General features: G+C 40.1%; 2 protein-coding genes across 3 annotated transcripts in view; both read right to left on the reverse strand.

The window, feature by feature from the left end:
* Eato (Engulfment ABC Transporter in the ovary) overlaps positions 1-14922 on the reverse strand; it is a 218506-nt gene that overhangs the window by 22438 nt on the left and 181146 nt on the right. The window lies entirely within an intron of this gene.
* Positions 1-14922, reverse strand: part of Gbs-70E (Glycogen binding subunit 70E) — a 78781-nt gene that overhangs the window by 19377 nt on the left and 44482 nt on the right. For both annotated transcript variants that reach the window (XM_065232637.1, XM_065232638.1), the window contains exon 2: positions 5186-5945. In XM_065232637.1, coding sequence (XP_065088709.1) covers positions 5186-5893 — 708 coding nt within the window. In that variant the 5' untranslated portion in view covers positions 5894-5945. The remainder of the gene's footprint in view (positions 1-5185; positions 5946-14922) is intronic.

Consider the following 14922-nt stretch of genomic DNA (forward strand, 5'->3'; position numbering starts at 1 on the left):
AATGCAGATTTAGGTGGAATGATATGTTTTGAGCCTGAAATTGAAACTTTAGACTAAAAGTCTCTTCTACAAAGTTGTTCCTTATAGTTAGGCCCTCATTTTTATGACAATGAGTTCTAGGGTGGTTCCTATTATCATTAAAATCAAAAATCTAACTTTTTTGTTTGAATAAATTAAGTTATATATTCTTCGGCAAAGTTATAGCTGAGCTAATTTTAAGCAACTTTGTTGAAAAGAACTTTTTTGTGTCTCTTCAATTGGCCGATTTAGAGCTATTTTCTTGAATTGAGTTAGGGTGGCTCTTAAAAAAACAGGTTTTTGCTCTATTTTTCTTATTTCGAATTTCTCAGCAAAGGTGTCTTGAGATAACTTTTAGATCTTAAGAAGGCGCAAATTTTTGCTGCACAAAGCTTGTCAATATCTTTCGCCGATCAAGAGTTATTGACGTTTGTATACTAAAAATACACACTTTTCAAATGTTAATATCTCTGGTTGGGGCAAACAAAAAAAAAGTTTTTTTGCAGCATTTGAAAGGGCGTATGTTATTCTCAATAATATGAAAAAATTGGAGGTATGTTATTTTTTAAACTCGTATAAAATCAATTTGAATTTATTCATATTTTTTACTATATTTGAGTATATCTTTTTTATTAGAAGAGATACAGGCAACAAATCCAGTTATAAAACATTCGTCTTAAAGAGTTTTAAAAGTCTCTAGGAGATGACTTTCATGATAAATTTCAAATAAAAAAGTTATTGGCCAAAGATGGATTTCATAGGGCCACTCTAATGACAAATTTATATAAAATGTGCTAGTACATTTGTTTCAATATTTGGACATTTAGAGTCTTCGAAGAAGTTTTTGTTCTTAACAATTCCCTTCTTTTGGTGTTTGCAAACGTCAGGGTGGTCCTCAAATTAGGGAATTTTTAAAACTAACTTTTTTGTTGTACAAAATATAAACATGTGTTGTTGAACAAAGTTGTAGTTAAGTTACTTGCAAGCAACTTTGTCGAAGAAAATTTTTTTCTATCTCTTAACGTTCTCATTTTAGAGTAATTTTTCGGAGTTGACTTAGGGTATTCCTGGAAAAAATAGTTTTTTGGCAATAACTTTTTTATTTGAAAATTCTCATGAATGTTATCTTCAAGAGACTTTTAAAACTCTTTAAGACAAATGTTTTATAGCTGAATTTGTTGCCTGTATCTCTTCTAATAAAAAAGATATACTCAAATATAGTAAAAAATATGAATAAATTCAAATTGATTTTATACGAGTTTAAAAAATAACATACCTCCAATTTGAGAATAACATACGCCCTTTCAAATGCTGCAAAAAAACTTTTTTTTCGTTTGCCCCAACCAGAGATATTAACATTTGAAAAGTGTATATTTTTAGTATACAAACGTCAATAACTCTTGATCGGCGAAAGATATTGACAAGCTTTGTGCAGCAAAAATTTGCGCCTTCTTAAGATCTAACAGTTATCTGAAGACACCTTTGCTGAGAAATTCGAAATAAGAAAAATAGAGCAAAAAACCTGTTCTTTTAAGGGCCACCCTAACTCAATTCAAGAAAATAGCTCTAAATCGGCCAATTGAAGAGACACAAAAAAGTTCTTTTCAACAAAGTTGCTTGAAATTAGCTCAGCTATAACTTTGCCGAAGAATGTATACCTTAGTTTATTCAAACAAATAAGTTAGATTTTTGATTTTAATGATAATAGGAACCACCCTAGCATTCATTGTCATAAGAATGAGGGCCTAACTATAAGGAACAACTTTGTAGAAGAGACTTTTAGTCTAAAGTTTCAATTTCAGGCTCAAAACATATCATTCCACCTAAATCTGCATTATGTACCACTGTGCAATGGTCTTACTTTCCTTCCGAAGGAAGGCGTGATCAGAGATTTTATGCCTCAGAAAATCCCGGTGGCGCCGACTGGAATTGAACCCAGGCCCTTTGGGGTGAGAGGCAACCAGCGCCGCTAGTTACTTGGATTACTTAGTATTGGTGAAATCAATGAGGTTCTTTCGTGTTTCCTCCCGGAATTTGAAGGATTCCAAGATAATGACTTGGATCCAGAGTTTATAACACACCCAGATACCACAGGGAGCTCAATTTCTGAAGCACACACTATGAGAATTCAGGTGGCCAATAATCAAAAATTGACTTTCTCCGATTCATGATTTGAGTTCGGTGATCGGCGGTAGACTATTCAACGGAGGAAGCCCCAGAGTATCAGTTCTCCATACCAGTACTGGCATGGTAAATTTGGAGCTGGTTACTCACAATTTTTCATATGTTCATAAGGAGCGCTCATAATTGTAATTTCAGACTGTACACGCACTTTAGTTCTCTCTAATAGAAACTAGCGTACAGGTAAGCTTGCCTGCCGTCAGCTCGCCATAAAACTTAAAAATACATATTTTTTCGAATATTGGCTTCTCAGTTTAACGGTAGGATGGGCTTGGATGGCCTTCTTCAGCGAATAACAGTTGTACCGTCTTTCGTTCAGCTCAAAAATCTTAACGAGCTTAAGCTGAAGCTATCCCATGAAAACCGAAACAAAATGACTTATTATTCAAGGTCTATAAACTTCCCCGAACGTCTAGATTTTTCTGAAGTATTCGGAGCTTCCCTAAAATGATTGAAACTGCCCTAAAGATCTCTGAACATCAATTATGATCTCTAGACCTGAATTTCTCAGACGTTTTTAAATGTTGCAGCAATTTTCCTGAAGATAATTAAACTGTCCTGAAGCTTCCACAATGTATCTAACGGTTTCAATAAATACTTCATTGAAGCTCATGGAGCTTCCTTTAAAATCTCTGAACATCCCTGAAAATTTCAAGTAGTTCTCGGAACTTCTCTAGCATTCCAACATTTTTTCTGATATGAAGACTTCGCTTATTTACAGAAATTTTCAGAATATTTCAGAAATTATCTTCGGAAATGATTCTTCGGAACTCCTTGCAAGTTCCTGCAATTAATTACATTGGATACATGGAACATCCTTGAAAATAATGAAACTGCTTCGAAGAGGTTGGAACTGAGTTTCTTGGAACTTATGTAAAGTTTTCGTAATTTCCTTGAACTACCTTAAGATTCTCGAAGCCATCCTGAAGTTCCTGCAATTTTCCTGAAGTTATTGGTACTGCCCTAAAATACATGGAACTGTCTGAAAACTTTTTTGAAAATCTCTGAACTTCTGTGAAATACCCAAGACACGTCCAAAGTGTTCTAAAAATGTTAGGAGTTTTCCGAACTTTCCTAAAATTCTGGAACTTCTTAAAGATTCTCAAAATGTTGCTATTGTTGATGGCGCTGTCCTGAATTCACAGATCTTTGAACTTGCCCAAAAGTCTGGACGTCTCTGACTTCTTCTTCTTCTTCTTCTTCTTCGCATTTCAAGCTTATTGACTTATTGCGTGCTCTCAACTTAGTGTTCTAGATGCACTTCCATAGTTATTAATTGAGAGCCATAGAAAGCCATGTACCATTTTTGCATTAGTATAATTGCGTGGCAAGTACAATCATACTCTATGCCCAACCCGAAAAATTCCTAGACCGAACCGGGAACCGAACCCTGCTACCCCAGGTCTTGCTTTGTAGCTGCGGCTTTACCGACTGAGCTAAGGGAAGCCCTCTCTAACGTCTTTGAGCTTCCCAGACCTATCTTCCCTGAGGTTCTTGGAACTTCTTTAAAGTTGCCACAATTTCTCAAGTTCTCTGAACTTTCCTGAAGTTTTCTTGACTTTACTGATGCTCTCTGGATATCACTGAGCTTCCAAGAATAAAGATCCTGTAGTTTCACTGGAGCTGATAGAATAGCCTTGAAGTTCTCGAGGCTTTCCTGAAGTGCCCGAAATTCCTTACTATCCCACAGTCTGTTCATGAAACTTTTTCAAAATCCTCGGTATTTCCTTTTATTCCTCAGAACTTCATCAAAGTTCCTGCAATTTTTGATGAGTGCTCACTACTCTTCTGATGATGATCTTTAAGTTTTTGTAACTAAAGCTCCTGAAGCTCCTGAAATTTTCCTGTATTTAATTTTCACTTTGAAACTTTCCAAAAATCTTTGGAACTGACCTAAAGCTACCTTTGGAACTGAACCTGAAGCTAAGATCTTAAAACTTCTATGTTGTACTGATGTTTTCAGGTTCTCGCAGTTTTTCTGATCTTAATGAAACTAAAGTAAAGTGTCAAAAGTTTTCAAATGTTCTTGGAACTTTATTTATGTTTCCGCAGTTTTTCTGACGTTCATGGGACTCTTAACTTCTTTGAAGTTTTCCGGGCTTTGTTCTTGGTTCTTTTCCATGAAGTTTTTGAAACCTCCCTCAAGATTTCATAATTTTTCGCATGTTCATGGAAGTGCAATGAAGTGCTCAGATCTTTCCCGAAGCTCTCTGATCTTTCCTAGCCATTTTTGAACTTCCCTGTAGTTTTCTGATAATTATTGAAGGTCTACAGTTCCTGGAATTTTCTTAAAGTTAAAGGAACTGTCGTGAAGATCACTGATCTTCATCTAAGTTCACGAAAATTTCCTGAAGTTCATAGCACTGAACAGCAGTACTCGGAACCTACTCTTTAAGATCTTCAATCTTCCTCAGAGTTCTGAGTTTTCCAGCAGTTCTCGGAACTTTCCTAAAGTTTTTGAAAGTTTTTTTGAATTCTCAGATATTCCCTAAAATGCTTGGAACATCACTAACACAACCGAAATTAATCTAAAAGCTCGAAACTTTCCTGATTTTTCAGGAGTTCCCCGCACTGCTCAGAACTTATATAAAATTTCCTGTAATTTTCCGGGAATTAATGAAACTGTCCGGAATCTTTATACATGCTAAAATATTTAGAGATGTTTGGGTTATGTTTTACTCAAAAGTGCGTTGAATTTTTAGGGCTTTTCCAGGAAAAACTTCTCAAATATGAGGAACATCGATTGAGACTGAGACTGAGTAAAAACTCGATTTTCCACACATTTGAGAAGGTTTTTTCAGGAAAAGTCCGGAAAATTCAACTCATTTTTGAGTAAATCCACTTTTGCCGAAATTAAAGTTAGCTTAGCGTTCCAATCAATGGTTCGACAACTGAATCGGTCCCATAATCTTGATTGTTATTGGCTCATCGAAAAACGTTAGAAAACAAGCGTACTGAGAGGGACTGAGTTGTCCCCTATACTTACCACAGTATACGTGCAGTAGGTGTCCTCGTGGGTTTTCCAGGCATCACAGGTCGACCGGACGATGACTTCCTTGTTGTAGCTGATGTTTTTCACCTTGACCGTACCGACGATCAGGTGTTCCGTTTCCTTGATGATCACATTCTCCAGCGAAACGTTCTTCTCCTCTACCTTCTGGCGGAACTCCAGGTAGGCACTGGCCGGTTGCCTAAAGTCCACCATCCACTGCTCCTGGGGCACGGGACTGATCATACCCTGCGTGACATGCGCCAGAAATTGCAAGCTCCAGTTCGGAGGCATGTAGGACGCTTCCTCCATGACGCGCACCTGCGTCAGCTGGCCGCCCTGATCATCGGCGAAGACTACCTTCTTCTTGTTCCGATGCTTATCGTGACTGGGGTCCAGGGAGCCGTGCAGATCAATCGTGTGCTCCTCCTCCGGGCTCAGGTCTTCCGGTCGTACCACCAGACACGATCGTCTCGGTGACGCCGGCATCTTAGAGCTGATCGGGCAAGGTGGCGTCAGCTGGCGGCGCAAGGGCGGTGGAGTAAGCTTCAGTGACGCCGGTCGACAGTAGCTACGGGTCGTCGGAGGTACGCCACCGTAGCCGAAGCGTGACCCGTCGCCGGTTTGACTCGAAATGTAATCCACGAGTGAGTGATTGTAGATCGGTGGACTTTGGGATACCAGCATCTCTGCGTAGGCTGGCATTCACCAAGTTGGACACCCTTCCAGATGGGGGTACGGACGAGCGGAATTGTCACTGCAAAAAAAAAGGAGAGCAAAAAGTACGACTTAGTCATATGCGCACGTTCATATTGGACAGAAATCTGCAGTAACCCATTACAAAAGGCGACGTTTGGAATAGGGCACTTTGGTAAAGGGTGATACGGTCAAAATTTGGTCAATATCAACTTGACGTATTTCTTTCAATTTTGCATTTAAAAAACCTGAACACCCCTCATTTTGAAGGTGTGTGTGTGTAGAATGTTGCTCCTATTTTGATTTTGGAATTCACTCTTCAGTTGTCAAAATGCCGTCCAAGCAAGAAGAGCAGCGTATCAAAATTTTGCTCGCGCATCGCGAAAATCCGAGCTACTCGCACGCAAAGTTGGCAAAATCGCTAAAAGTTGCCAAATAAACCGTTACAAATGTAATTAAAGTGTTTGGGGAACGTTTGTCGACAGCCAGGAAGTCTGGATCGGGGTGAAATCGAAAACCGGAAGCCGCTGAGACGACAAAGAGAGTTGCCGGTAGTTTCAAGCGAAACCCTAACCTCTCTCTCCGAGATGCCGCAAATAAGCTGGGTGTATCGTCTACAACCGTGCATCGAGCCAAAAAACGAGCCGGACTATCGACTTACAAGAAGGTAGTGACTCCAAATCGCGATGATAAACAAAATACGACGGCCAAAGCGCGATCCCGGAGGCTGTACACGACGATGCTGACGAAGTTTGACTGCGTGGTAATGGACGACGAAACCTACGTCAAAGCCGACTACAAGCAGCTTCCGGGAAAGGAGTTTTATACGGCAAAAGGAAGGGGAAAGGTAGCAGATGTTTTCAAGCACATGAAACTGTCAAAGTTCGCAAAGAAATATCTGGTTTGGCAAGCCATCTGTACCTGTGGCTTGAAAAGCAGCATTTTCATAGCTTCCGGGACTGTCAACCAAGAAATTTACGTGAAAGAGTGTTTGAATAAACGTCTGCTGCCTTTCCTGAAGAAACACGGTTGTTCCGTACTGTTTTGGCCGGATTTGGCATCTTGCCATTACGGTAAAAAGGCCATGGAGTGGTACGCCGCCAACAACGTGCAGGTGGTTCCCAAGGACAAGAACCCTCCCAACACGCCAGAGCTCCGCCCAATTGAGAAATACTGGGCTATTGTCAAGCGGAACCTAAAGAAGACCAAAAAAACTGCTAAGGGCGAGCAGCAGTTCAAGGCAAACTGGTTTTCTGCGGCGAAGAAGGTGGACAAGGTGGCTGTACAAAATCTGGCAGGAGTCAAGCGTAAGGCCCGGCAATTCGGATTTGGAAAAGCGGAAGCCTAACTGAATATTTTTCCTGAATTTTATACTAATTGAACTTGAAAAAGAAATTTAATTTGATTTTTTAAATAAACGATTTCACCGATTTACACGCGTTTTCCCTTGACCAAATTTTGACCGTATCACCCTTTACATTGGTGTTTTAGCGGTTCTAAAATTCTAAAAATATGCCGCACATTTGTGACAAATTGGTCTTTTGTTAATAACTTTTAGTTGATGAAACTCGGTTTTACTTCAAGCAATTGATAGAGTAGCATCAGAGTACACAGTAAACACGCATAGAGTAGTTGAATAACGAAATTTAAATTCACACCAATGACTTTTTTCATTGAAAGTCTAAAATGAGCAGCAATTATTTCTCGTTTCGTTTTCGTGACCCAAATTGGAGCACAGTTTTTCGTTTAAAAACAAATCTACTGTGTTAACGTACCTATAGGTACCTGGAACTCTTATCATAGTGTTGCTTCAAGAAAATACCGTTCCGATTCAAATTTCGGACGATTCAAATTCCGGACACTTTCATTTTTAATTAAATATTACATCCAGTTAGAAACAAAGTAATAATGTTAGATGATCGTGGAGGGCACTAGTCAAAAAAATTTAAAATTTACAAGACATGTGGATCATATTCGACCGAGATAATCAACTTTTAAAAGTGTCCGAAATTCGAGTTTAAGTGTCCGAAATTTGAATCGGCACGGTACATGTTAACAAATGAGTAATTTGTGCGAAAAATTGTGCTTGACAACCCGACGAACATTCCCAAGAGATAAGAATCGATAATGCCCTTCTTTTAACGGAATCGTCATGTTCGAGACATTTTTTAAATTTTTATCAGTGCAACAATAAATGCAAGCGTAACTATTCATATCGACGTATCTGATTTTGTAAACAATCACTTCAATCGACGATTTTTGGCAACTGCTAGCTCACTCACAGAAACTACCAAACCAGCTAGTAGGGGAAATATTGCCCTGCCTGATCATGGTGTTTGTGTGCGTGGGTGAGTTAATAGTTAAGACAAATCGTCGATTGAAGCGATTGTTTACAAAAGCAGATACGTCGATTTGAATAGTTACGCTTGATGCATGTCATTTTCTGCATTTTTGTTTACTCTTATCGGTCATTACAAATCCTTTGACATTATCAGGCGTGCAGTGCAAAGCTGCTTTGATTGTACCTAGAGATCAGTGAAAAGAAAAGTGGGCACGTTATTCTATTATTATAAATTTATGTTGTACCAGTTCGTAGCAAAAAAGTTGTCATGTGATGTTTACCTCGCCTTTATTCGTGTATCCTGAATGCTAAAATAACATTACGTCAGCAAAATGAAAATGGCTCAAACCGAATCAAAACTGGTTATTTAGCGGCGCCGGTGGTGTAGTGGTAAGCGTGATTACCTCTCACCTCAGTCGGTGCCACAGGGATGTTCTGAGGCATAACATCTCTGATCACGGGGAGTAACGCCGTTAGTTCCCGGTTCATGATTTGATGGGTCGATAGGTCAGGTGTGGGAGCTGCCACCTTGGCGTTGGTAGCATTGGTGCTCCACGGAAAATAAATCAAAGAAAAAAACTGGTTATCTTGCAAAAACGTTTTTAAAAACAACCGATGTTTCCTGTCAAAAAATGGTCTATTTTTCCACGCATCAATTCGGAAGGTCATCCACCAGATGACACGGCTCCGTACCGTATAGGCCGGAATGATAAACAACTTTAAATCGAACCTTTCTTGCCACCGGCCGGATATTTTATTTTTTATCGTGAAAAAATGGCAGTCAAAATATTTAGAAAAAAAAAGTAGGCACTGAGCTGCTGTGTAAGCGAGGCCACGCGCGACACATTGCGTCAAGCGACTGGTGATGGTTGCTGGTGATCTTATTTACCTTTCATGTTGATAAAATGTATAGCAGCTGATTGGTAAAAATAACTTTTACTTTCGCGATCAGTGCTGCAGCAGAACACAGCTTGGGAAATGGGTTCATCTGCGTTCTTTCCAAAAGCCAACCAACAGCAGAGGGGTAATGAATGAAGTGTCCAACTTGAAAACCGGGTCTGACAGCTTTGCCTTCTCGCCATGTGTCAGTTTATATTCTCATTTATCACTTTTTGCTGACGCAAATCAGACGCAAAGGGCGATGCATTGTCTCTCGAAATAAATAAATTTCCGTGGAGGCGCGTGGTTATTTCTTTGCAACTATGTGAATCACCGAGCGTCACCATGGCAATCAGTCTGTAGTTTACTATGACCATGCTCTAATTTTCAATCACCACCCGTCGTCTGTGCAGTGTGGCTGGGAAGCATACGACCGGAGGTGAAATGCGATACATCTCATCGTTCATATGGAGATTTTTCGAAACGCTTGTGTCAGCAATGCAAATGGAAACGGCGAAGCACTTTACATCTCATCATAATAGAGCTAGGCGAGCTAGGCAGATGCGCTCTCGCTTGCATTGCAACGAGCTCGAGTGTTCAACGACCTAGATGCCGCCGTGATCTTAAAGGAAGGCCGGTTTGATTTGGCATAGAATGGAGCGCGATTTCATAATGCATAGTTGAAAGTGTTGCATTTCCGTTGATTGCCCTTTCGGACGGTTGGCAATGGCGTAAAGCTATTCATAGCCGTATGACCTTAGGACTAGCTGTCAACGAGACGAGGCGGGTTGTGAATGAACGCAACCGGACTCTTGGTCAGAGCATTTGGATAGCTGCCATAGGTTGGCAATAGATTTCAACACTTGATAATAATCCTACGATTTTTGTTTTATTCCACGGACGGAAGTAAAAAAGTAAATTAAGCCTTGATTGTACGTTGAGGACTACTGTCACATTTTGACATTTATCAGTGTTACCAAAAATAACTGATTCTGAATGATTTCTGTTCGATTAGTTTTGTTCAGCTTTGATTGCTGTAGACAAGCCCACCGTCATTCAAAAAGTGGAACTTCCCCATCATCTTGGATGCCCTTATGAACTTGGTGGTATTAACGATTCCGTTAACGAGGCCACACCCATGCGTACAATCATCATTCTTCACACCACACCGCCGGCACAGGAAGCGGAAAGGGCAGTTAATGTTCATCCTATCAATTGTTTGGACTTCTTGTTGATGGTGCCATTACGATGGAAGAATGGAGCACTTGTGCCTTCCCGACGCCACTGATTACACGGGTGCATTGGGTTTCGTTGTCGTCGCCGTCGCCACCGCCGTCACGGCCATTAACGATGACCTTATGCACGGGGGTTTCTCTGTTCTTCTTGTTGTTTTCATTTTTGACCACAACACAAAGCACATTGGAAAAAGTGGCATGATCTAGTTGGTGGATCGCTATCTTAAGGTTGTTATTGATTGAGCGGTCTCGCGAGACGAGCCATTCTTCGATGCACGTGGAAATAATGTTGAAGGACTGTCCATGAGTTTTTGAGAAAATTTAAACCTCCCTGAGAGCGAGTCCCTGCGTATACAATGATTCATCTGCTGCGTCATGATTACCTGAGATTTTTCAAGTAATGTAAATCTAGATAGAGCTGGAATTAGGGCGAATCAGCTTTTGTAAACAATGACTTCTCTCGTTAATTTTTCGAAAGTCATGGCTCTCCCTGGCAATTCGATGTCACGATCAACTAAGGGAAGAGTTCCCCTACCCGATGGTGCAGTTTGTTTGTGTAGACGTGCCTTTAATGCCTAGAAATCAACGAGAGAAGTCATTGTTTACAAAAGCTGTTACGCCCTAATTCCAGCTCTATCTAGAAATATGATTGTCAGAAAAAACTAATGAGTAGAGTCAAAAACATACCGTAGTGGTTGCCAATATATCAAGCTACAAACGGGCAGATTCCTTTAAAGGAGTCGAACATGGCATAATGTTAAATAGACCTCAGATCAACCTGCAGACATCGAAGCCAAACGTCAATCTCGACGTCAATCAAATGTACATTTTAATTATCGGGAGAAACCTCTCACGGAGATGAAAAACTACCCAAAATTAAGTACTTTTCCCTAAATTCCCGGGTTCAGCACAATAACCCAAATTTAAGTAAATCGCATATAGTAATTTCCATTTAACACCAGCAAAGAAAATAACTTACTCTTAAGTTTATTCTACCCTACATTAAGTTTAATTCACGTATATTTAGGAATGTGCAATTTACTCAAAAATAACTTATTGGCCTGAACCAACTTCGTTGGTTCGAATCTCTCTTTCCTTTTAGGACAACAATAACGAGTGTAAGTGAGAGACTCAACTCAAAATTATGTAAAAAGAGTAGTATTTTTCTCCGTACTATAGAACATGGAAGTAGGCCGCGCTGAAAAACTGACGTGTTTTGTTTTTGCTACTGTTTTTCTTCTGTGATTTAAACAATGGATCAATGAAAATGCTGAGGTTTTGACAGAACTGTGCTGTGGCTACCACAGTATTTTACATTTGATCGTCCATATACAGTAGCGCCAAAAGCATGCTGTGGTGGGTTCAAAACTTGACCATCTAAATTGATCAATTTTTAGCGATCCAGTATTATTTGTTTTGTGAATTGACCACTTTGTCAAGCAGTTTTGGCGTGACTTTCTACCAGCGATTTCACAAAACTGGACCAACTAATTTCTATTTTTTTTTGTGAAACGCACAAATGTTGGCTAGTTTTCTTGAGGTTCTAGAAGAACAAATCCAGTGTTCACTCGGCTGTCGACAAAAGCAGGCCACTCTCGATGTGTGCTACGCGATCGTCTGTTTTCTCGGCAGCACCCATTGTGTGGTCCTCCTCATTGTTCTTCATCAGCAGTTCTTTCGGTCGATGCGTCGTCGACTTTGGAAAGCAACCGTTTCGTGATGAGTGTGTGAGTGCTGACCACGTTTTGCGTCCATTGCAGCAATGGACGCGCTCTGACCCTCGTTGGCGTACAACAATTTGCCATACAATGGAACTACTGGAAGCGGCTCCAGTTCTGATGGAGGAGGCTTTTTGGATAGCGGAAGATAAAGTATTTATTATGTTGTACCTTTTGACTATAGTTTTAAGATGTATTGTATAGTGACCAAGAATCCTCGGCTCTGTAAAGTTAATTCGGTTGAGCCTTATCAAATAAATTAATAAAAAAAAAAAAAAGAAGAACAAATCCGGAGAACTTCGAGATTAGGGCGTAATTGCTTTTGTAAACAAACACGTCATTTGCCGATTTCTTGCGAATTAAAGCTCAATCTTAAAATTTAATAACACAAACAGGTAGAGGAATGGTTCCTCTATCATATGGTATACTTTGTTGGTGAGATTGTTCTTTTATTCGTGAGAAATCGACGATTGACGTGTTTGTTTACAAAAGCAATTACGCCCAAATCTCAAAGTTCTCCGGAAATCTTAAAATCAGTGCCAACATTTCAAAGGGGCGTAATTGCTTTTGTAAACAATGATTTTAGCCGTCAATTTCTCGCGAATGAAATCTTACCTCTTCAAAATTGTAATGCTAGCTGGTAGAGGAAACATTCCTCTACCTGTTGGTGTCATTTTTTTTTTCATGAGTGAGCTTTTATTCGCGAGAAATCGACGACTAAAGCCATTGTTTACAAATGCAATTACGCCCCTTTGAAATGTTGGCACTGAAATAATGTTTCATTTCAAAGTTCGAGTGGTAGTAAACGTCATTTTATCTGCTCGAATGAAGTGGTTAATTGGTCGGGTTTCGAGTGGATCTGATTGACAATTAACCACTTCACTCGAGCAGTTAAAATGACGTTTACTACCACTCTAACTTTGAAATAAAACATTATCTTCAGACTTTTTCTTCTAGAACCACGAGAAAAGTAACCAACATTTGTGCGTTTCATAAAAAAATAGAAATTAGTTGGTCCAGTTTTGTGAAATCGCTGGTAGAAAGTCACGCCAAAACTGCTTGACAAAGTGCTAAATTAATTGAATGCGGCAAATGTTGGAACCAAGAGTGGACTTCTAGTGCAATATCATGGCGGATGAATGAAAAGGAAGAGAAAGAAGATCGATGTACGAATCTGATTGGAATCTTTGTGCTGAAAACCAAGGTGATTACATATAGGTGTTATAATGTGTCAAATTCATGATTCAGTCTTGTTGGATTTTTGTATGGAGGAGCGACCGACTTTGTTTACAATTTGCTCTAAAACCGCATACAACAAACAGGATTTAAGCTAAATGGGGCCCAACGCTGATTTTGAGGTCTTATGAAGAGATAACTTCCTGATGTCTTTGGCAAAGTCGTAAAGCAGATAGTTGGCTTTGGAGGACGGCCTCTCACGCCAATGTCACGAGTTCAAAATTCATATCCGCACAAGTCACGAATTACCCTAGGTCTAGAGCAGCGCTGCCCAACGGCGGGACGGACGTGCTCTCTGGATCGCAGCAATTAATTCATTCTAGTCGAGTTTCATTCATCATTATGAGTTTTGATCCAGAATGAAGGCGAAATAAGCAAAATGCTACTTGAAACATGCTCCAGCCTTTCTAAAATGCTTGAAAAGCCTGTTCTGATAGGTCGGGCATACATGACCTACCGTGTTAAAGTGACTATAAGGCGGATGTAAATTTTGCTTTTATTTTATTTACAAAGTGGAATCGCCTAAGAATTCTGAAGAATAGGACTTAGATCTAATTTTGGGGCTACTAAGCACAACCCGCTTTTTGCCTCTAATTTCGAGTGGATTTTTCCTTCACTAAATGAAATTTTTTCACTGCAGATGACTTTTAAATTTATTTACCTTTCCGTACCTCCAGGAACCATGTTCCGTTTTTGTTGCTGAGCTGGCAGCAATTAACTTCGCATTGGGGATGAGTTCCAACATGCCCGCAGATCATTACTTCATCTTCTCGGATAGTCTCAGTACGATCGAGGCTATTCGATCGATGAAACAAGGTAGGCTCTCATCTTATTTCCTTTCAAAGGTAAGGGAGCAGATGAGTGTGCTGGTCGAAAGATCATATATGATTACCTTTGTATGGGTCCCCTCACATTGCTCAATCCCAGGCAATGAGAAGGCGGACTCTCTCGCAAAGGTGGGCGCGCAGGAAGTCGAATTTTATGACAGGTAAATTTCACACGATGAATTTTACCATTTAGTACGTCTGAGTACCCTTTCGAGTTGGCAAACCGATTGGGACAATGGAAATCTTGGACGGTGAATACATTCAATTTTCCTAATGTTTCTTCGAGATCGTGGTTCAAAGGCTTGGAAAGTCGTGACTTTGTTCACATGATGAGTAGACTTATGTCCAACCACTACTCGCTTGATGCTCATCTCAATAGAATAAACCTCGTGGACAGCAACATCTGTCGGTGTGGAAACGGTTACGATGACAACGATCACGCAGTTTGGCAATGTACGGATAATGACGCCACCAGGGAGCGACTTTTGAATACCCTATGTTCCTATTAGAGACGTGTTGGGAACTCGCGATATCTGCTATATGCAGTCGGTTTATGTGTTTCTTCAAATGTCTAGTATAAGAATTTAATTCCTTTGTCTTTTGTCTCTCTTTAATAGTTTTTATTTGTCTTGTCCCCCGTCTCGATCGTCACCCACTGGTTATCATAGCCGGTCGAACTCCAGACGAAACTAGAACCGCACTACCGTTCATACTGGCGACAACGCTGTGATGAGACAACGAAACCTTACCCCCAAGCTCCTCCTCTGATCCTATCCTTCGTCAATGTACCTCTCTAACCTCG

The sequence above is a fragment of the Ochlerotatus camptorhynchus genome, unplaced genomic scaffold, assembly GCF_037179485.1.
Source record: "Ochlerotatus camptorhynchus isolate MF236.1 unplaced genomic scaffold, CSIRO-AGI_Acam_v1.1 ptg000370l, whole genome shotgun sequence".
NCBI lineage: Eukaryota > Metazoa > Arthropoda > Insecta > Diptera > Culicidae > Ochlerotatus > Ochlerotatus camptorhynchus.